Below are 21,221 nucleotides of genomic sequence, written 5' to 3'. Positions count from 1 at the left end.
GGCCAGAAGGATTTCTCATCCGAAGAGGACAGCAGTAGAAGAGTAGCCTAATAGTTAGCATAGTGGGTTGTGAGCCAAGGGAACTGGTTTTGATTTCTACTTTGGCAAGTCACCCAACCCTCCATTGCCCCAAGTTAAAAAAAAAAAAGAACCCCCCCAAAAAAAACTTAGTGAGCCCCACTAGGGACAGATAAAGCATCTGTATGTAATATGTAAACTTTAGTTGTACCCCAGAAGTGGTATATCAAATGCATTGTTCCTTACCTCTCCTCTCCTCTTCCTTCTTGCCTACTAGAGGCCTTGTATCCAGGGAAGGATGTGATTGGGGGGCTCTCTGACTTTCTTTGGTATAAGAGGACTTATTCATGTTGTTCCCCATTCCTATCCCTGAAACCACAACTATGTGATCAGATTTAGACATAGACAACTTACATTATATGCCATAGAACGCCTTTAATAACGTCCTGAACTACAGAACTGTTGGCCTTTGGAACATTTTACATGAGGTATTCAGACAGCAAAGTAATAATTTAGAAGACAGTTTAAAAACACATGTCTTTCAAAATGGTTTTAACTGAGGGGCCCATTGACTAAACTGAATTAAATACTAACGCACACTTAAAGTGAGAAAAATGGCCTAATTCAGGATACAGTAAAGCATTTTGTTAGTTTTACCATGAAGGCATTGCCATTAGCGGTATATCAAATTTAAATAAATTTTGAAAGTAGCTATGGAGTATTTTTTTTAAATTTTTTTGTTGTTGTTTTGTTTCTGCGATTGAGCATATTGGGCTGGAGAATGGGCATGGAAGCACTTCTCAGCTAGTGTACCAACTGAATAATGCTGAAAACACTGGAGCTCTCTGTTCCTTCTAAAAAGGAGGCAATAAGTGCTCCTCTGTTAATTTAATTTTTTTTTTTTTCGGTGTTTGTGTTCTAAAACTAAGGGCTCCTTTTACGAAGCTGCGTTAGCGGTTTAACGTGTGTAATAGCCAGGGCTGTGGAGTCGGTAGATAAATGTTCTGACTCCGACTCCTCAGTTTTTTGTACTTCAGACTCCGACTCCAGTACCCGAAATTTCCTCCGACTCCGACTCCACAGTACTGGTTAATTTTCAGATCGTTAAAATGGAATGAGCATTTTCGACACCACCTTCTTTTTGCTTTTAATCAAGGTTCTAAGGCCGCAGAAGCTGCTCGCAACATTTGTGCTGTGTATATAGTGGGTGCTATAGCTGAAAGAATCGCTCGTGATTGGTATGCCAAGTTCAAAAATGGAGTCGGCAGATAAATGTTCCGACTCCAACTCCGACTCCTCAGTTTTTTGTACTTCTGACTCCGACTCCAGGTACCCAAAATTTCCTCCGACTCCACAGCCCTGATAATAGCACACGCTAATTTGCCGGCCTAGCTAGCTGCTACCGCCTCCTCTTGAGCAGGCGGTAGTTTTTCGGCTAGCACCGGGGGTTAGCGCGCTAAAAATATGGCTTCGTAAAAGGAGCCCTAAAATGAATGCATGACCAGATAATGACATAACTGAAAATGTCCAACTTTACTGCCGCTTTAAAAATAGGCTTAGCGGGCAAGGAAGTCCCATTTAGGATGCGCTAAGTCGATTGAGAATAATACAAAATACAGCACTTCGTTTGATTTTTAATTTAAAAAAAAAAAAACCATGATCATATCAGTTTATATTATCAAAAGCTTCACTGGTTGCCGTTTGAAGCCCGAGTGTTATTTAAATTTGGTTGTATCTGTTTTAAAATTTTAGTTGGTTTAGCACCAACTTATCTCTCTTCCCATTTTAGATTTTATACTATTAAGAAAAAAGGTTGATTCTCTTTCCCCATCAGTTAAAGCATGCCGGTATCAAAAATTCTTGGCTAGGACCTTGGCATTCCAGGCAGGAGTAATGAATTCATGTTTGAACGCCCTTATCTCTCCATCCCTCACCTATTATCAATTCCGGAAAGATGTTAAAAGTTATCTATTCAAAAAAATATGAAATACAAAATTGATTTTAGTTTTGAAATTTATTAAGGTATTAAGCTTCGAATCAATTTATGATTATTCGTACAATCAACTGTGTAGTGTTTTTATTCTGAATTGTGTTTTCTTCTATTTTAAAAATTGTTTTATGACTGTGTATTTCTATTCCCTAGTGCAGGGGTAGGGAACTCCGGTCCTCGAGAGCCGTAGTCCAGTCGGGTTTTCAGGATTTCCCCAATGAATGTGCATGAGATCTATTTGCATGCACTGCTTTCAATGCATAGTCATTGGGGAAATCCTGAAAACCCGACTGGAATACAGCTCTCGAGGACCGGAGTTCCCTACCCCTGCCCTACTGTAATACCATTGTGTAAACCGCCACTAACTGATGGTTTGGCGGTATATAAAAAAATATTATTATTTACAAGCACAACTTAGCAAAAGGGCCCCTAAGTGATGTGAGGTTGGCAAAATCTCTAATTACTGTCATTCTTTAGGTGAATTTATGCCTAGTGTTTTAAAAGATTTTGTAGAGTGCTTATTTGTACTCATTGTTCAATAGTTTACTTCTATAGTTTTAATTTTTATATATTTTATTTAATATGAACAATGTAATAATGATCTTTGTGGCTTTTTATGTAGTTCTAAATCTTGAATCCTTATTTAAGCAGTTAATAAGTGCCTAAATTAAATTACAGATGTGCCTAGTGTCCTAAAATGTAAGTCTCTCAAATCACCTCCATCCCCTGGTCGGCCTTGTTATGTGCTGTAATCTTAAATCCATTCCTGCCCGTCTGCAGTTGCTTCTTTAAGTAGATTGCGACTCATTTTATTAAAGAATTTTTGGCATTCTCTTTATTGCTCAGTTCCTAATAACGAAAAAGCAGCAACATTTGGCAAGAGCACACTCTATTGTTCAAGTCTTTGTTTACTACTCCTTGGATTTTGGCCAGGTACTTGGGACTTGGATTGGCCACCGTGAGAATGGGCTACTGGGCTTGATGGACCCAGTAAGGCTGTTATTAAAAGTTGGGAATGGCTGAAACTAAGGCCCAAAAGGGAAACTGCGGTCCTAGGGTACTACTCTAGGGTTTATAGTTTGAGATCTTAATACAGAGGTGGGCAGCCGTGGTCATGGGCTACAACCAAGTTGGGTTTTCAAGATTTCTACAATGAGTATGCTTCAGATTGATTTGTTTGTACTGCTTCCATTGTATGCAAATTGATCTTATGCATATCCATCATGGAAATCTTAAAAACCTGACTGAATTGTCCCTTGAGCACTGTGGCTGCTCACCTCCTGTCTTAATGCCTCAAGAAAAGGAAGGTAATACATAATATATTGCTATATGTCTATAAATGCTGTAATACCTTATATACTCAAATATAAACCAACCCAAATACAGAATGCAGGGTGCCAAGATCCAGTCCGGGCTCTCCCCCACCCAGGTCAGTGGCAATCTGAGACCAGAGTAGATGATATTATAATATTCAAGTTTTGATGAAATGAGAACATACAAAAGGGTAGCAGGTGAAGCCTTATCTATATAAGAACGGACTGATTGAATCAGATGAAGAGAGTGAAAACGGAGTGGGTGACTGAAGTTATATGTTGTTGAAAAGTGAGGGCTCCATCCAACCAGCCTCCTAAATATTTAAGCTTATCAACCAGTTGGATTGGAGAACCTCGAAGATAAGGTGAACAAGAAGGGGAGATAGGCATACCAGTTACCCAACGTGCTACTGCTTTTTGAGATTTTAAGACAATTCTCATTTAACCATTTATCAATTTTATCCAAACATAATTGAACTACATTAAAATCTGGGTGAATGTGATCCAAGGGAACAATTAAAAGAATGTCATCAGCGTATATAGGCAGAAGGAAGGCCCCAGTGGAAAGAGTGGAACAAGCGATTCACATCTACCCTTCCACTATTTTATAGACCTCTATCATATCGCCCCTGAGCTGTCTCTTCTCCAAGCTGAAGGGTCCTAGCCGCTTTAGCCTTTCCTCACAGGGAATTCGTCCCATCCCATTTATCATTTTTGTCGCCTTTCGCTGTATCTTTTTTAAGGTATGGTGACCAGAACTACATACAGTATTCGAGATGTGGCCATACCATAAAGCGATAGGAGGGTATTTATAACATTTTCATCTTTGTTTTCCATTCCTTTCCTGATAATTTCTAACATTCTATTTTCTTTCTTAGCAGCCGCCGCACATTGAGCTGAGGGTTTCAACATATCCTCAACAATGACACCTAGATCCTTTTCCTGGGCAGTGACTCCTAGCACAGAATCCAGCATCACATACCTGTAGTTAATTAAAAGAGCCCTAAGGCTGTGTTTGATGTAAAAGGTTCCTTTACCGCTCTCCCCCCTTCCCCCTGTTATGGTCACGAATCAGAAAGGAAGAGTTTTAATGCTGTGGAGAGGGCCAGAATTCTGGTGCTGGTGTGGTTCATGGGCTGAAGTTTGCTCACCCCTGCTTTAAAGGAATTATAGTGTTTTATGTCTGGATGATTATTTTAATTGGATTTATTTGGATTTTGCGCTCACTTTTTCAGCGATGGCGTATCACGAGTTATGTTCAGGTACACTAGGTATTTTCTTGTCTCCAGAGAATACAATTAATTTTGTTCCTGAGGTTATTTAGAGCTTGGCAACTTGCCTAAGATCAAAAAACGGCCAGCAGTGAGATTTGAACTGGTTTCTAACGGATGCCACGCCCAACACTAACCACTAGGCTACTCCTTCACTACACTGCACCTTCATGGAAAGGTGGAAAGTAAGTTATTAAAATTAAACTAAATTGCTGTGATGGTCTTAGAACCCTGCTCTATCTGAAACCCTGCAATTATGGTCCTTGAATCCACTCCCCAGGTACCACCTTCAAGCAAGGGCCCTGACTAGGAGGCTGTGACAATGGCATAGCCACGACCCACCCAGTTCTTACAAACCTATGATGCTGTTGACAGGGATCCACTAGCCCTGCCAGCATGCAAACTTCTGCATCTCTCTCCCACGTAAAGGTCGCTTCTTCACTGGCAGCAGGCAGCGACCGATGCACTCTGCTCAGCGCCAGCCCACAGCCTTCCCTTTGATGTAGACCTACTTCTGTGGAAACAGGATGTTGTGTTAGGGAACGGCTACGAGCTGGCACTGAGCAGCGTGTGGTGAAGAAGTTGTGTTTAAGGGATATGCCAGGGTGGAGGCAGTTGAGAGCTCAGATTGCCAGGACGGAGGGGGCGAGTTTCTGTGCTCTCGCTCACCTTGAACCCATGCCCACCCCAAATTGAATGTCTGCCTGTGTCAAGCAAATCTTCTTTCTGCAGCCCCCCAACCAACCTGGAGAACAGAAGATCTAGCTGAGGAACCAGTCCAGGGCATCTGTCGTATGGCTCTTGCTACCTGAGCCGCCAAGTTGCCTTAAAAGCAGATTCTTGTCACGCTTGCAAATAAACTGCTGGATTTCACAATTATGTTTCATGATGATACTAAGTTTGATCAGTGGGTTTGCCCTTCCTATGGACGCAGGGTTTGTTTGTGGTTTTTTTGTAGCTTTTTCTGTAGTTTTGATATAAGGATGAGGTTTCAATAAAAATGCTTCTTGGATAAATGCTTTTCTAGTGCAATAGGTGTGTCATTCTGGATGGACGGGTAATATAGCAACACTAGAAAAAGTTAAGATCAAGATGATAAAGTGGACGGAACTCCTCTCGTATGAGGAAAGACGAAAACGGTTAGGGCTCTTCAGCTTGGAAAAGAGATGGCTGAGGGGAGATAGGATTGAAGTCACCCTATGTGGACATATTCAAAAGAAAATTAGGACAGAAATAGCCCCCCCCCCCACCCCACCCCTTCCTGGATGTGTACAAAAATAAACCAAAACTGACTCATAATCAAAGACCTACTATAGTGAGGTAATATATGATGTCAACGGCCCCCAAACCAGCTTAAATAAATTACTGTGCCCCAAACTATCGGCATTCATTTTTTCATATCTATAGCTGGAGCACAAATTTGCCCACCAGAAAGGAAAATTTAGGCGGTCGTAGTTCTTCCAATTTCGGGTTACCATCTGCATGGCTATACATCAAATTTTAATAAAAACTTGAAACTTCCTTTCCTTTCCTTGCCCTATTCCTGCAAGCTCTGTCCTTATCTGCACAAACCTCAAACACTTGAAAATCCTAAGTGTTCGAAGCTTGTGCAGTTAAGGCAGAGCTTACACGGCAGGGGTGTCAAAGTCCCTCCTCGAGGGCCAGAATCCAGTCGGGTTTTCAGGATTTCCCCAATGAATATGCATGATGATCTATTTGCATGCACTGCTTTCATTGGCTGTAGCAATGACAACAATGGAGTAGGTAGTATAAAGAAAGAAATAAAACAAAAAATAAAAGAAGCAGGTGATTAATTTTAAGTCTTCTCACTCTTTAAAGAAAGCGAAAGAGCAGTGGTGTGGTAAGGGGGATGGGTGGGAGACCACACCGGGCACCGTCTTGTTGGGTGTGCCAGCACCTCTCAACCCCCACTTGCCATGCTCACGCCCTCCCTCCCTCCCCCTGTACTAAAACCCAACAGAAGTTGGGGGTTTTACCTTCTGACCGTCTAGACTCTAGAGAGCTTTGGTGTGAGGCGGTTTTGCTGAGTAGTACCAAAATAGAAAGATGGCGGCTGCTTCTCCTATTATTATTTCTCCTAATCCACAGAGAGGGAGCGAGGGGGAAAGTTGAGAGTTTTCAGGCAGGACTTACCCAACGTGTGGTGGACACCTGGAATGCGCTTCCAGAGGACGTTATAAGGCAGAGTACGGTACTGGGGTTCAAGAAAGGATTGGACAAATTCCTACTGGAAATGGGGATAGAGGGCTATAGATAGAAGATTACTGCATAGGTCCTGGACCTGTTGGGCCGCCGCGTGAGCGGACTGCTGGGCACGATGGACCTCGGGTCTGACCCAGCAGTGGCATTTCTTATGTTCTTATGACTTCCTCGCTGGAGCTGAGGAAGAAGAGAGGGAAGGCGGTGGCGGGGGACTGGGAAACTGTGGACCGAGCTCGGTCCCTGGAGCCGGTGAGAGGGAAGTCAGGAGAGCAAGCGCAGACCATCTACAGGCAAAGAAGATGGTCTGTGCATTCGTCTGGATCGCTCTGCAGCGATCCGATGGAGTCAATTTGCATGCAGGCTCGTGAATCGGTCGCCCAGCCACGGATCAGATCGCCCATGGATCGGATCAGATCCATGAGTTTAGTGATTCTAGGCCTTAGTTTTTTTATTCTTCAGTTATCTTGTTCTTTCACAGTGACATAGCAGGGGTAGGAGGCGGTGGTGCTCCCCTGCTCCTTCCCCCCATATCTCTTTAAATTTCTCCAGTGCAAGCAGCTTCTCCGGCCTGCTGCTTGCAGCATCATTGGCTTTCCCTCTGATGTCACTTCTGGCCTCACAACTGGGATGTGATTTCAAAGGGAAGCCAGGCCTGCGCAAGCAGCAGTCCAGAGAAGTTGCTCATGCTGGCAAAAATTTAAATTAGTACGGGGGAGGGAGGGAGGGCATGAGCATGGCAAGTGGGGGGTGAGAGGTGCTGGCATGTGGTCTCCCACCCATCCCCCTTACCACACCACTGCTCTTTCGCTTTCTTTAAAGAGTGAGAAGACATAAAATTAATCACCTGCTTCTTTTATTTTTTTGTTTTCTTTCTTTCTTTATACTACCTACTCCATTGTTGTCATTGCTATATCCACTGATTGCATCTTGTGTATACTTTTTCTGTTTGTTTTGGAAATTCAATAAACTCATGAACTACCTGTTTCATCTGGAAAGAGGTTTATGTAGTTCTTAGTTGCTTCCACTGGATGGCAGTAGGGTGTCACTGATGTGAACAAACAATTTGTATCTCGCTCAAGATTGAACCAGAGAGAAATAAGCCCTTGGCCCAGGCCAGCACAGTTTCAAGCACTGGACCACAAACTACTGTAGCAGTTATCTCTGGATGATGAGATACCCACTTTCCAAGCCTGAGACATTGGCAAACTACTCCGAGGACATGGACTAACCATTGCCCTCACCAACTGCAGCCGCCTAGACACCCTCCCATCTGCAAGCCATGTCAGATAAACATAAACAGGAACTTAAAATCTGGAAAATTAATACCCTCTTCATTTTTGACTAAATTTTAGTTTTCTCAATGCAGTTCTTGGGGGACCCTTTCACAAAGCTGTGCTAAGTACTAATGTGTCCTGACGGCAGCAAAAAAGTGATAGAGATAATTTTATTTTCTGTTTAGTGATTAGAAATATGTCAGTTTTTTAAAAAATGTACATCTGTCAGAGCTAGTATTAGACACAGCTGGGGTCTAGGGCAGAAATTTGGGAATGTTAATGGACCTCCCCCAAGCTCAGTACACAGCTGTGTGTTCAAGGCCAGGCATGCTTGTCCTCTTTGGCCAGAAAGAGTGGTGGGGCACTGGAATAAGCTTCCGGAGCAGCTGGTGTCACCCAGCGACATGGACCTGGTGAACAGCGACATGGACCTCAGTATAGCAGCATTCTTAGAAGAGAGTGTGGCACAGTGGTTAAACTTGGCTTTTTACCAAATTGTAACTCTATCCTCCCCCCTTTTCCTCCTCCCTTCTACACATAAGTTTCATGTAAACCTTTACCCTTCTCTACCTATTATTTAAGTTCTTGTAAACCGTGTCGAGCTCCATGTTCGTGGAGATGATGCGGTATATAAACTTAAGGTTTAGATTAGATTAGATTACAATACACCGAAAAGTCCCACTCTCCTCCCGAATACCAGCTCTTCCGCTCTGAGGGGTGGTGTGGGAGGGAAGCGCAAGTATTTCTCAGTGTACTGGGGTTTCTCCCCCCCCCCACACCCTCTCACGGCATTAACGGGAACGGTCAGAGCGGTTTCAGGCGGCATTGCACATTCATCCCTGCGCGCAATTGTCAGTGCAGCTTTGTCGGAGTGCTTTTGTCCTACGCTCAAAATGTCAGTGTACCGGAATATTCCTGGTGTGAGCAGCAACCCCCCCCCAACCTGCTGTTGCGCCAGCGTTGGCTCTTCCTCTGACATCACTTATTGGTGCGGTCCAGGAAGTGATGACAGGAAGAGCCGATGCTGGCACGACAGCTGGTTGAAGGTTGCTGGAGGGTGGTGCCTGTGCCCTCACCAAGATGGCGCCTTTATCTGCCATCATGTTTCTATGTACAGGGCCCAAATAAGCTCACTACCTAAGAAGGAGGTGAGTCCAGATTGGGCCTCCTGCAGCTTTTCCTTCACAGACATATGTGTGCAGTCTGGAGAGGGCGTGGTGAAGCATTCACCCTTGTCCTTCAACCTAGTATAATCAGAGGGAAAAAACGGGATGCGTGAGAGCTCTGTTTGCTGAAGGTGTGTAAGGATTGCTGTAATAAACTGCAGACTGCTTGCCATGAAGCCACATAAAATACATTTCCCTCACCGTTGATCATGTGCATACATATTTTTTGAAAGTTAGGTTTGCTTAATTCTTATGTAGGAATTAAAGGAGAAGTGATACGCTGCGGACCTTATTACACATGGATTGCGTGAACTATGCTTTGTCTTGCAGAGATGCATTAAATTTACCTGCTAATATCTGGTTAATTTAATATGTAATCAAGTACTGCTGAGTGGCAAAGTCCTCTGAAGTTCAAAATGTGTTCTATCTGTAGTTGTTATCACTGGGCAACTAACATTCTTAGCCAACGACTAGCTTTATGGTGTGATGATAGCTACGGACAACAAACATCCTGAGCTGCTCATTCCATTTGTTCATTATTGTAATTAGTTTTTAACACCAGTAGGCCAGTACCGGCACTATTTTAGGCTGCCATTGTGGAGTAAACACTGGAGTGAACTAAGAGCATCAGCTCACCTGGAAGTGACATAGAGAATGACACGGTAACAAAATTCATCACCGTTCCCGTCCCCACAGGAAACCATCTTCATGTCATTCTTTAAGGAGAGAGGGAAGAATCAGAGTATGATTGACCACAACCACTGACCCTCAAGCTTTGCTTTGAAGAATGCTGGTGTAGAAGGACTGAGGCTGAAATAGACACTAAAAAATGAAATGAAATTATTTCCCGCGGTTATCCGCGGGGACGGGAACGGTGATGAAATTTGTCACCGTGTCATTCTCTAATCAGAAGGGAGCCGAAGCTGATGCGAGCAGCAGGTGGAAGACGCAGCGTGCGCCAGTGATCATTTAAAGAGGTACATGGAGGGGCAGAGAGGAGGAGAGGTACCCTTCAAAGATAGTGCCCAGGGGGGTCTGCCCCCACCCCCTTACTGTACCACTGCTAACAGTTAGTTGTCAGCATTTATATCAGCCTTTCAGTTGTCTTTAGCGCTGGAATTAACTGTAGATTTATGCTAGCATTCTAGAAAACAGAGATGAAATGGCAAAGACCTATAAGTGTTCTCAACAAGTATAGCTTTATTGATGCAAAATGTGTATTCTAACTGAGGAATAAATTAGGACAACCCCACATATCCTCCCACTTAAAGTGGCTCATATCATTCAGAGGTGCACATGATTAGAGCATCGTTACTCAGCATTGTAAAGGAGGTTTCTCCTACTAAAAAACCTCAGACATTTAGTCTGGTGTGCTCATGACTGCTGCAGTGAGAGTGAACACCATGGTGAGATTAAAAGGCCTTCAGAAAGAAGATTGTAGCAGCTTAATAAGTCTGGTAAAGAATTTTAAAAGATCTCGAAAGAATTTGACATTAGCCATTCCACGGTCTGGAAAATACTGTGCAAGTGGAGGACTTTCCAAACAACTGCCAACATGCCCCGGTCTGGCCATCCAATCAAGTTGACCCCCAGAGCAGACCGCAAGATGCTAAAAGAAGTCTCCAAAAACCCTAAGATGTCATCATGAGACCTATAGCAGGCTCTTGCTACTGTTGATGTGAAAGTGCATGCCTCTACAATCAGAAAGAAACTGTAGCAATTTAACTTGCATGGGAGGTGTGCAAGGAGGAAACCTTTGCTCTCTATGAGAAACATCAAGGCCAGATTGAAGTTTGCCAGAGAGAACGTAGACAAACACCTGGATTTCTGGAATAGTGTTCTATGGATAGATGGGTCTAAAACTGAATTATTTGGACACCAGAAAAGAGGACATCTTTGGCATACACCAAATACAACATTCCAGGAAAAGAACCTCATACTAACTTGAAGCATGGAGGTGGAAATGTCATGGTTTGGGGATGCTTTGCTGCAGCAAGACCTGGACATCTCACCATCATAGAATCCACCATGAATTCTACCATGTATCAGAGGGTGCTTGAGGAACATATGAGACCATCTGTAAGAAAATTAAAGCTGAAGTGGAACTGGACTTTGCAACTTGACAATGACCCAAAACATACCAGTAAATCCACCAAGCACTGGCTGACAACTAAGAAATGGAGAGTCCCAGAGTGGCTGAGTCCAAGCCCTGATCTTAATCCCATTGAGACGCTGTGACGTGATTTGAAATGGGCTGTACATGCAAGAAACCCCCTCAAACATCTCACAGCTGAAAGAATTCCGCATTGAGGAGTGGGACAAACTGTCCTCAGACCAATATCAGAGACTGGTAGATGGCTATGAGAAGTGTCTCACTGCAGTTATTTCAGCCAAAGGGGGTAACATTAGCTATTGGGGTGTAGGGTGTCCTAATTTATTTCTCAGTTTGAATACACATTTTGGGGGGATATCTTTTGTTTCATGAGTAAATCAAGGAAAATGTTTGTCGTTTACCTGCAATTACATCACTTTCTTTTTCAAAGATAAATTAAAAAAAAAGAAAGAAAAAGATTTGACATTGATATTTGAACATTTCTTAAGAAAGAACTGAATATTTCATGGGGTGTCCTAATTTTCTCACACGACTGTATATATGGGGGGGGGGGTAGTTGTGTGTGATTTACAGGACTGTGGTACAGTTGCAGTTTTTGGGAACAGACAGTTTGTGAGGTGATGGCGTGCGAGACGGGTTTATTTGCAGGGGGTCGTTTTGGGGTTGGCCAGTGTGTGGGGTGATGGGGCAGTTGTGGCGGTATTTTGGAGGTGGGCCTGTTGCAGGTGGAGCATTTTTAGGTGTGGGATAGTTTGGAGGGGTTGTGAGAGCAGAGAACAGGCCGAGGCTGTTTGAAAAGGGGAATTCCCTAACGTGGTTCCCTTTGCTGCCTAATCATTTACGCATCGAATCCGTATTAAATCAATTTAAATCAAAATCCAGGACGCTTTTGGACAATAACTGTCCTTTTAAGGACCAAAACAAAGCTTTATAGCTTTTTCCCCTCACCTATTGTTTTTTCCCCTTTTCCTCAAAGATTGTAGTTCTAGCTCTTTTCCCCCATTTGTGTGAAGTAAGTTCATATGTTTTATTAACCTACCCTGGTCTTGTTTAGTACTTCTAATTTTAATTTGTTTTTATAGAATTTTTTGTATTGTACACGCCTAGAAATTTGATTAAGCGGTATAAATTTTTTTTTTTTAATAAACTGATATAACTTCCTATGCCACAGGACTAGCAATTCCTTCTTCCATAGAAACGCACAGATTACGAATAATTGGAAAAATTGGGATAGGCTGAATTATAGCTTTTGGTGGAACTCTTTGTGTCACATATTCAAAATGGCCGTGCAGCAAGGAAAGTTTAAGAAATTTCAGGTTATTTGGGAGCCATTACCAAGATACTGTAAAGATTGAAATTACTGCATAGAATGAATATCATTTTTTTTCCCTTTTGTTCATACACGTCCAGGGTGGGGTGGGATTATTTTATGATTTCTTTTGCTTATGATTAATTGTCGGGTATAAGGGAGGGGGGATATTTGATGAGAGCTATAATTTGATGATATATTAAATGATTGTATTTCGTGTTACACTTAGGGGTCCTTTTATCAAGCCGTGCTAGCGGGGTTAGCGCGTCGGACATTTCATCATGCGCTAACCCCCGCGGCCGGCTGAAACACTAATGCCTGCTCAATGCAGGCGTTAGCGGCTAGCGCGGCAGACGGTTTAATGCGTGTTAAACCTCTACTGCAGCTGGATAAAAGGACCCCTAATTGTGAATTTTAAAAATGAATAAAGATTAAAAAAAAGAAACTCACTGGCCCTTTTTTTTTTTTTTTTTTTTTGGGGGGGGGAGGAGATGGGGAAGCCTTCTCTCTCTCTGGAACCTGTGGTTTGTATCTGGTGTCTTTTTTTTTTTTTTTACACCACATCCCATTCTGTTCTTCCTCAGTCTTGCAAGTAAGGAGTCTCGGTAGTAGAGGTCTGCACGGGAATGGGGATCGCGGGAATCCCCCCATAACCCACGGGACTCCCACGGGGACCCCCTTCTAGCTAACGGGACTCCCACGGAGATGGAAGGCTTTGGAAGCAGGGTTCGTCCATATAATATAATGGACACGTGAGCCTAACTAAAAGAGGGAGTTTATAAGTTAATTACCTGAACAGAAAACAAAAAAAGGGTTCCACCAAAGAGATTCCACAAGGAAAACAGCAGCGCAAACACAAAAGAAACTGTGGAATTGATGATCCTGTCAGAAGTAATTGCTGCTTTTTATGGGGACGGGCGGGGAGGGAGGTAATTCCTTGCGGGGATGGGTGGGGACGGAGAGGATCCTCGGGGGGATGTAGAGAATCCTGATAGGGATGGGTGGAGACGGAGAGGATCCTGACGGGGCGGATGGGGACGGAGAGGATCCTGACGGGGATGGGTGGGGATGGAGAGGATTCTGGCAGGGACGGAGAGGATCCTGACGGGGATGGGTGGGGATGGAGAAGAGCCTGATGGGGATGGGTGGGGACGGAGAGGATCCTGACGGGGATGGGTGGGGACGGAGAGGATCCTGACGGGGCGGATGGGGACGGAGAGGATCCTGACGGGGATGGGTGGGGATGGAGAGGATTCTGGCAGGGACGGAGAGGATCCTGGCGGGGATGGGTGGGGATGGAGAGGATTCTGGCAGGGACGGAGAGGATCCTGGCGGGGATGGGTGGGGATGGAGAAGAGCCTGATGGGGATGGGTGGGGACGGAGAGGATCCTGGCGGGTTTGGGTGGGGACGGAGAGGATCCTGGTGGGGATGGGTGGGATTTCTGTCCCCGTACAACTCTCTACTCGGTAACAAAGGGCAAGAACAGGTGCCCAATGCGGGCCCTGCAGGTTCATTGAAAACCTTTGCCACATCTGTGAAAGTGAAGGGGCGCCCTTCCCCCCCCCCCCTGATTACATTCGCGCCACGTGGACATGAAATACACCTGCTGCATCCCTGTGAAAACGATTTAGCATGCAAGAAGGTTAATCGATTGCAAAAAAACAAACAAACACCTAAAGGGCTGGTATCAGTCTAAGCCAGGGAGGCTGCCCGCATTATTATTAATGAATTGATAAAATCAGATGGCCCCTTAAAGTATACCCACTATACGGATTGCTAATTTGAGGCTGAAAATAGTGCGGGGGGGGGGCGCCCAAACTGGCCTCCTGCCCGGTCCACGCCGCTGGGGAGCAGAGACGCCTTTGGATGGGCCGCGGCGACCAGGAAGTCCCCCGGGGCGGGGCGGGGCGGGGCCGGCCCCCCCGCCCCCCCCCCTCTTTACACAGCTCCGATCCGCGCGTGGAAGCGCTCGCCAGCCTCCTCCCCGGCTGCACGGGAGGAACGAGCCGGAGCCGGGGCGGTAGCGTCAGGCCCGGCCCGGCCCAGGCCCGCCCACTTGGACGGCAGCCCGGGCTGCTCCTCCTTTTCCTCGCCGAGCACATGAGATTTACAATCGGAGGCGGCCAGGAGCTCCCGGGAAGAGGCGAAGGAAGGCTCGGAGCAGGGGGAGGGGGGCTCATTTCGCTCCTCTGTCGAACCGCCTCCCTCCTGAGGCTGGGAAAAGCCTCCTCGCCCTCCCCCCCAGCCATCGCATCTCCCTCCTCTCTGGGTTTCGTCTCCTGCCTTGATTGGATTCATTTGTGCCCGGCTCGGCGGGCAGGAAGAGGAGCTCGCCCTTGGCAGCCCCATCGGGGGCGCTGGAGGGGACTGGGCGAGGCGTCGGCGCAACAGTTGGCCGAAGTTGGCGGCGGGAGGCAGCGCTGAGCGCCGCCCCCGTCCCTCCGCTTCGGGAGAAAGTAGAGGAAGAGGAGCCCGGCAGGTCGCCCCGATCCCGGGGACCTACGAACTTTCCGGCGATTTGGGGGGTTTCTGCGTATTTGGGGGGGAGGGGGGTATCCTGAACAGCGGAAAAGTGACGTTTGATTGATCCGGATGGTTTCCTGATTGGGGAGAATTTCAGAACAGGCATAAACATTTCTGCAGAAGATGCTTTTGCCTCTGGAAGGACAGACAGGCTGGGCACGGATTGCTGCGCCCCTCCCCCCTCACTCCAGCAGGAAAGTTTGGAACCTTGTTGCAGTGAATGCCATCCGGGATCCGGGTTCGAATTAAGCCCCGCCGCTCCGGATCTGGTTGGTTCGCCGGATCCTGCCTGCTGGCTTCCTTTCCATCCCTGAACACGCTGCTCGCCTGGCTTCTCGCTTGCCCTCGGCTGCAGCTTCCCCCGAGGATCCGTCTCGTCGGTTTGAACCCCCAGCCAGCGGGATCGTGCATGAAGTCGCTTCGGATGCATCGCTGGGTGCCTGGGCTACAGCATGGGCACCAAGCAAACCAAAGGCTGCCAGGCTGCAGGTGGCAGCGGAGAGAGCCCTCAGCAGCCCCCCGGCTCCCGCAGGAAGAGCTCCAACCGGGAAAAGGGCGATTTCTTTGCTTCTCTCATGGCCAAGTCGAGTGATAAATTTGGGAAAGGTGGGGGTCTCCCTCCCTATCACAGGCGGATCAGTATGATCCAGGACATGCTGATGCTGGCGAAACAAGGTAGACAGGAGGAGGCCACGGAGCTGCTGAAACACCTGAGACAGGTGAGCGCTGAGCAGGGTTACCCGGAATTAAATCTGGGGGCGTAATATCTAGGACTTGGTTCGGGATAATAGGGAGCTTTTTTTAAAAATGAAATACTACACACGCTTTTCCACATGTTTTAGGCAGCTTTACAGCCTTATTGGAATAAAGTCCCTGCCCCAAAGGCCTTACAGGATAAGTGCTCTTTTTCTCTTCCTAGGACCATGCGATTGCAATAGGGTCATGGTACCCCTAGACCTGGTCACAGCGCAGTGTGTGCCGTTCACTCTGGCTCGTTTTCCCATTCCCTCCAGATCATCGATCATATTTTCAACCTAACTATTTATTTGAAAATGTTTTAATAGAGTGACCTTTTAACCTTAAAGAATCATCAGATTTGATAGTATCAATGCCCTAAGAGAGATGTAGTTTAGATTTTTCCTATGCGTACAATTGTCTCATAAGACTATAATTTTGCACCCCCCTTTCGAGCTTAGCACGCAAAATCGTGCATATAGAATGGTGCCAGTTCCACCTGTAGCTGGATTGTTAAATTAGGTCCCAGACAGGGTTAACAATCACTGATTGAAATTAATCGGTGCCACGTGGTTATGAGTGCAACTGCGCCTACAAGGGGGGTGCTAGAAAGTTCTCAGCCCAGCCAAGAAGCGAACCAGTGCTTTTCTGCAAATTGACAGCTAACAAAATAAGACGACTACTTCTGCTATTTATCATTTCTATAGTGCTGTACGTTTAGCATTCAAGAGACAGTCCCTGCTCAGAAGAGCTTACAATCTTTACAGCTACAGTGGAAAAATAGCGCTCGGAATTGAGGAAGTTGGTTGGTTGGGCTGAGAACTTTTCAGCATCTCCCTCGGCGTTGCTATTCTGTAATCTTATGAGCTGATGCTTAAAACGAGTTACAGTAATTGTCTAGGAACGGTCCCTGACCAGTTAACTCACTGGTATGTGGCTATCCAGCCATTTTCAGTGAAACTTAACTGAGCGGTGCTGCTGGAAATGACTACCGTAGTTAGTGCCGAAGAGGAAGCTGGCTATGCCGGGGGCAGAGTCTGATTAAGCAACAATGTTTAGCACATAGATAGGCTGGAATGAATAACGGTTCTACCGTTATGCACTAGCCCATGGCCAGTTAAGACTGAATATTGACTGAACCGGGTATGCGTTGGGCAGCTATTAGAAAACTTGAAATTCAATGCTGAAGCCTGCTCAAGGCCCAGCATTGAATTCCAGTTTGGGGGGGCAGACAGAAAAATGCTGTCCACCACTGGCTGTCCTCCCATTTTCCTGTTCCCTGCTTCCTTCCCCCATCTCTCCCCTCCTCCCTTCCCATGCTCCCCCTCCCCTTCTCTCTCTACGTCTTCTCACCTGTCTCTTCTACGAATGCCTGTAATTTTATTGTGAATGTCAATTGCAACCCGTTCTGAGCTCCCGGGCGAACGGGATAGAAATCTAAACAAATAAATAATGTCTTTAGTGCAGTGTTTCTCAACTCGGTCCTGGAGAACCCCCTTGCCAGTCAGGTTTTCAGGATATCCACATTGAATTTTTTTTCTAAACTTGATTTGCATACACTGCCTCTATAGTGTGCAAATTTCTTCCATGCATATTCATGGTGGATATCTTGAAAACCTGACTGGCAAGGGGGTACTCCAGGACCGAGTTGAGAAACGCTGCTTTAGTGCACAACTGCTTAGGGTAGTGGATGTGAGAGGGGCATGGGTGGGTCAGGGGGTGCCTAGCCTTACATGCTGAGATTATAGAATTCTGTGGGCATTTAGCCAGGTGGTCTTAAGTGTTCGTGCCTCAGGTTAGGCATGTAAGATGAACTTGCACTAGTATTCCATAATGGCAAGTAGTTACCCTGATAAAATTTGCGCTTAGCGCGTACGCCTTAGTTGCATTGTTCGCTCTAAGCTGAGCAGGAATCCTCCAGCTATAGTCCTGCCACTAGAGGGTGCTATTTCACTACCACTATTTGCAGGATTCCAGGAAACCTACCTGTCCCTAGTGATGGAAGACACAACATTGAAGCACCCCCTCACCCTGCTGGCAGCAGTGCAGTCGGAGGACTCCTGCCCAGCCTAGAGGGAACAGTGCTGAGGTACCTAAATTCCCTAGAGCAATGTCTCACAAATTTTGCCAAGCTGTGGCACGCTAAACGTGTTGGTCGTGGCTCGAGGCATCTGGAAGTGTGCAGACATCGCCGTGATGATGTCACGCACTTGTGTGATGTCATCATAGTGACATCCGCAAAGCCCCTGAGCTGCCAGTGGGGGGGGGGGTGTGCTGGAAGAGAAGATGTGCGGAGGGACGGGGAGGTGCTGGCGCTGGTTGACTGCCAACAGGATGTGCCTCTCGTCGCAGCTCTTGGTCCACCAATGACTACTAAAGATAGGCACTAGGGTGCCTGCAGGATCGGGATGGGGGGGAGGCAAGAAGGTGGGGAAAGGCTTAAGCATTTGGAATTTCTGTGTCTAATGGTGGGTGAGGGGAGATCTTTGCAGGGAGCGGTGGTAAGGGTGAGAAGCACCCGGGGTGCCCCTTCCTGCCCTCTTATCCGCCCCCTCACCCCATTTGCTCTTTCCACGCCCCCTCCCTTCCCCTGTACCTCTTTAGCAACCCCCAACCTGCTGCTCACACCAGCGTCGGCTCTTCCTCCGATTCCACTTCCTTGGCGCAGGTCCAGGAAGTGATGTCGGAGAAGGAGCTGACACTTAAAGAGAGGCTCCCTGCATTGGGCTGTGCTAGTGGCTTTGTGTTCCTGGGGTGCTAAGTCTTGCTGCAGAAGTAAGAGAATGACACGCTGACAGAATTCATCACCATTCCCATCCCTGCGGATAACCATCCCCATGTCATTCTTTAAGGAGAGAGGGAAGAATCGGAGTATGAATGGGCCCAGCCATTGAAGAATGCTGGTGTAGAAGGACTGAGGTTGAGATAGTCTCTGGTATCCAGAGCAGATATTGTGACGTCAATGTCTCATTCCACCAATAAGAGCCAAGCTTATCAGTGATGTCACAATGGCTTCATTAACCTATACTTGGCTCACTTAAGAATCAGAGTATGAATGGGCTCAGCTACTGCCTCTCAAGCCTTGCATTGAAGAATGTAGTAATAATAATCATAGCTTTATTTATATCCCATCATACCTTTCAGTTCAAGACGGTTTACAACAGGAGAGGCTGCAGGAATGCAGCGATGTTACATCAAGAGCATGAAGTAGGAGTAAACAAATAGATATTGTTATGTCATAACGTCTCATTCCACCAATAAGAGCCAAGCTTATCAGAGATGTCACAATGGCTTCATTATCTTATACTTGGCTCACATAAGAATCAGAGTATGCAAATGTAGTACAACAAGTGATTCTCTAACCTCGCTGGGCCACATTTGTAGCCAAAATTTGCCGACAGGTCTGAGCTTTCATTGCCTTACTTTCTGATCAGTGCCTGAGTGCTGATTGGCCCAGGCTCTGACAGAAAAGTAAGGTTTGATTCTCAGACCTGTCAGAAAATGTTGCCACCGTCAAGCAAACCCCTAACACCACCCCTCAAGGCAGTGGGAGAGATGCCCACTCCATCCCGCTGCCAAGCAACTTCGCCACGACACCCCCACCGGCAGCGGGAGACGTGAGAAAAAATGATCTCCCTTCTTTATGCAAAAGATTCCTCCAGTGTAACTGAAGGAAAAACTGCTTCTTGGGTTAAGGAAGTTGGGGAAAACCAGAGGTGTTTAGTGGTCAAAGTGAGGAACTTTCCAAAGAGAGCACGCTTGTGCTGTCAGCTTCCACTCTCTTCTGCTCCTTGCATGGGGGAAGCCAATGTTTGCCCTGGGATTGGTAGCATGGAATATTGCTACTATTTACTACCAAAGAATCCACTAATTTAAACACAATATAAATAAATCCAAAAGTTAAGTCAACCAGTATTGATCCAAAAAATACTTATCTTGCAGGGCAAATGCCTGACAATTAATATTGCTCCTATCATATATTAGACAGTTAAAAATCATCCGATAAATAATATCATTTTTATTAATAACATCATCAATCATTAAAATACAAATCAACCAAGAATACAAACATACAGAAATCAGTGTACAACAAAATCAGATCAGGAGGAGGGCACTGGAATAGTGCTGAAGGACCTAATGATTTTTTGTCTATCCACTGAACATTGGTCATTGATGTTTTGACTTCTTTGGTTTTATCATTATTGCATCTTTGCACTTTTGCACTTTATTCATCTTGGGATTTACTTGCACATGACTTTTTTGGATGATTGCACATGAATTTTGGATTTTTGTTTGATCTTGTTGTCGTTGGATGATTGAGAGGACTCCACTCGCCCTGGCTTGACTGCCGAGGCGGGTTTTATCGAAGGTTGGACTTTTGTGAGATAAGTGATTGATATATTACTTTTTGATGTATATAATGGATTCCTCTGTCTTTTCCATGATTTGACTTTCGTTGATCTGATTTTGTTGTACACTGATTTCTGTTTGTATTGTTATGTGTATGTTTGTGTTCTTGGTTGATTTGTATTTTAATGATTGATGATGTTATTAATAAAAATGATATTATTTTTGGGATGATTTTTAACTGTCTAATATATGTTAGGAGCAATATTAATTGTCAGGCATTTGCCCTGCAAGATAAGTATTTTTTTGGATCAATACTGGTTGACTTAACTTTTGGATTTATTTATATTGTGTTTAAATTAGTGCAGGGGTGTCCAATGTCGGTCCTCGAGGGCCGCAGTCCAGTCGGGTTTTCAGGATTTCCCCAATGAATATGCATGAGATCTATTTGCATGCACTGCTTTCAATGCATATTCATTGGGGAAATCCTGAAAACCCGACTGGACTGCGGCCCTCGAGGACCGACATTGGACACCCCTGAATTAGTGGATTCTTTGGTAGTAGATTTTTGTTGCTGAATCCTTGATGTTTTGTTGAATATAATTTCTCTCAGAATTTTTTTGGGTTTGATATTGCTACTATTTGCCAGGAACTTGTGACCTGGATTGACAACTGTGTAAACAGGATCCTGGGCTAAATCCTGGTCTAACCCAGTGTGGCTATTCGTATGTTCTTATGTCTAGTTACTAAGGGCTAGATTCACTAAGCAAACTGATAACGTACCGATCGGTTTGCGATCCGATTTCCCTCCGACCCGATTCACTAACCTCTGTCCTGATCATCCTCCGATCCGCGCATGCAAATGAGGGGGAACGGCATTCAAATGTAGGCAGGAAGCGATTCACTAAAATAAAAAAAGCAGCACCGTGGGAACTGC

At 45.5% G+C, this 21,221-nt stretch overlaps 1 protein-coding gene across 5 annotated transcripts in view; it reads left to right on the top strand.

The window, feature by feature from the left end:
* The first annotated feature begins 14,637 nt into the window (after positions 1–14,637).
* Positions 14,638–21,221, top strand: part of LRRC75A (leucine rich repeat containing 75A) — a 188,804-nt gene continuing 182,220 nt past the window's right edge. For all 5 annotated transcript variants that reach the window (XR_004537157.1, XR_004537156.1, XR_004537158.1 and 2 more), the window contains exon 1: positions 14,638–15,921. Coding sequence is in view for 2 of the 5 variants with exons in the window: in XM_033922846.1 (XP_033778737.1) it covers positions 15,655–15,921 (267 nt within the window). In the remaining 3 variants the exon portion in view is untranslated. The remainder of the gene's footprint in view (positions 15,922–21,221) is intronic.

The sequence above is a fragment of the Geotrypetes seraphini genome, chromosome 15 (assembly GCF_902459505.1).
Source record: "Geotrypetes seraphini chromosome 15, aGeoSer1.1, whole genome shotgun sequence".
Taxonomy (NCBI): domain Eukaryota; kingdom Metazoa; phylum Chordata; class Amphibia; order Gymnophiona; family Dermophiidae; genus Geotrypetes; species Geotrypetes seraphini.
This window is presented reverse-complemented; position numbering and strand designations above follow the sequence as displayed.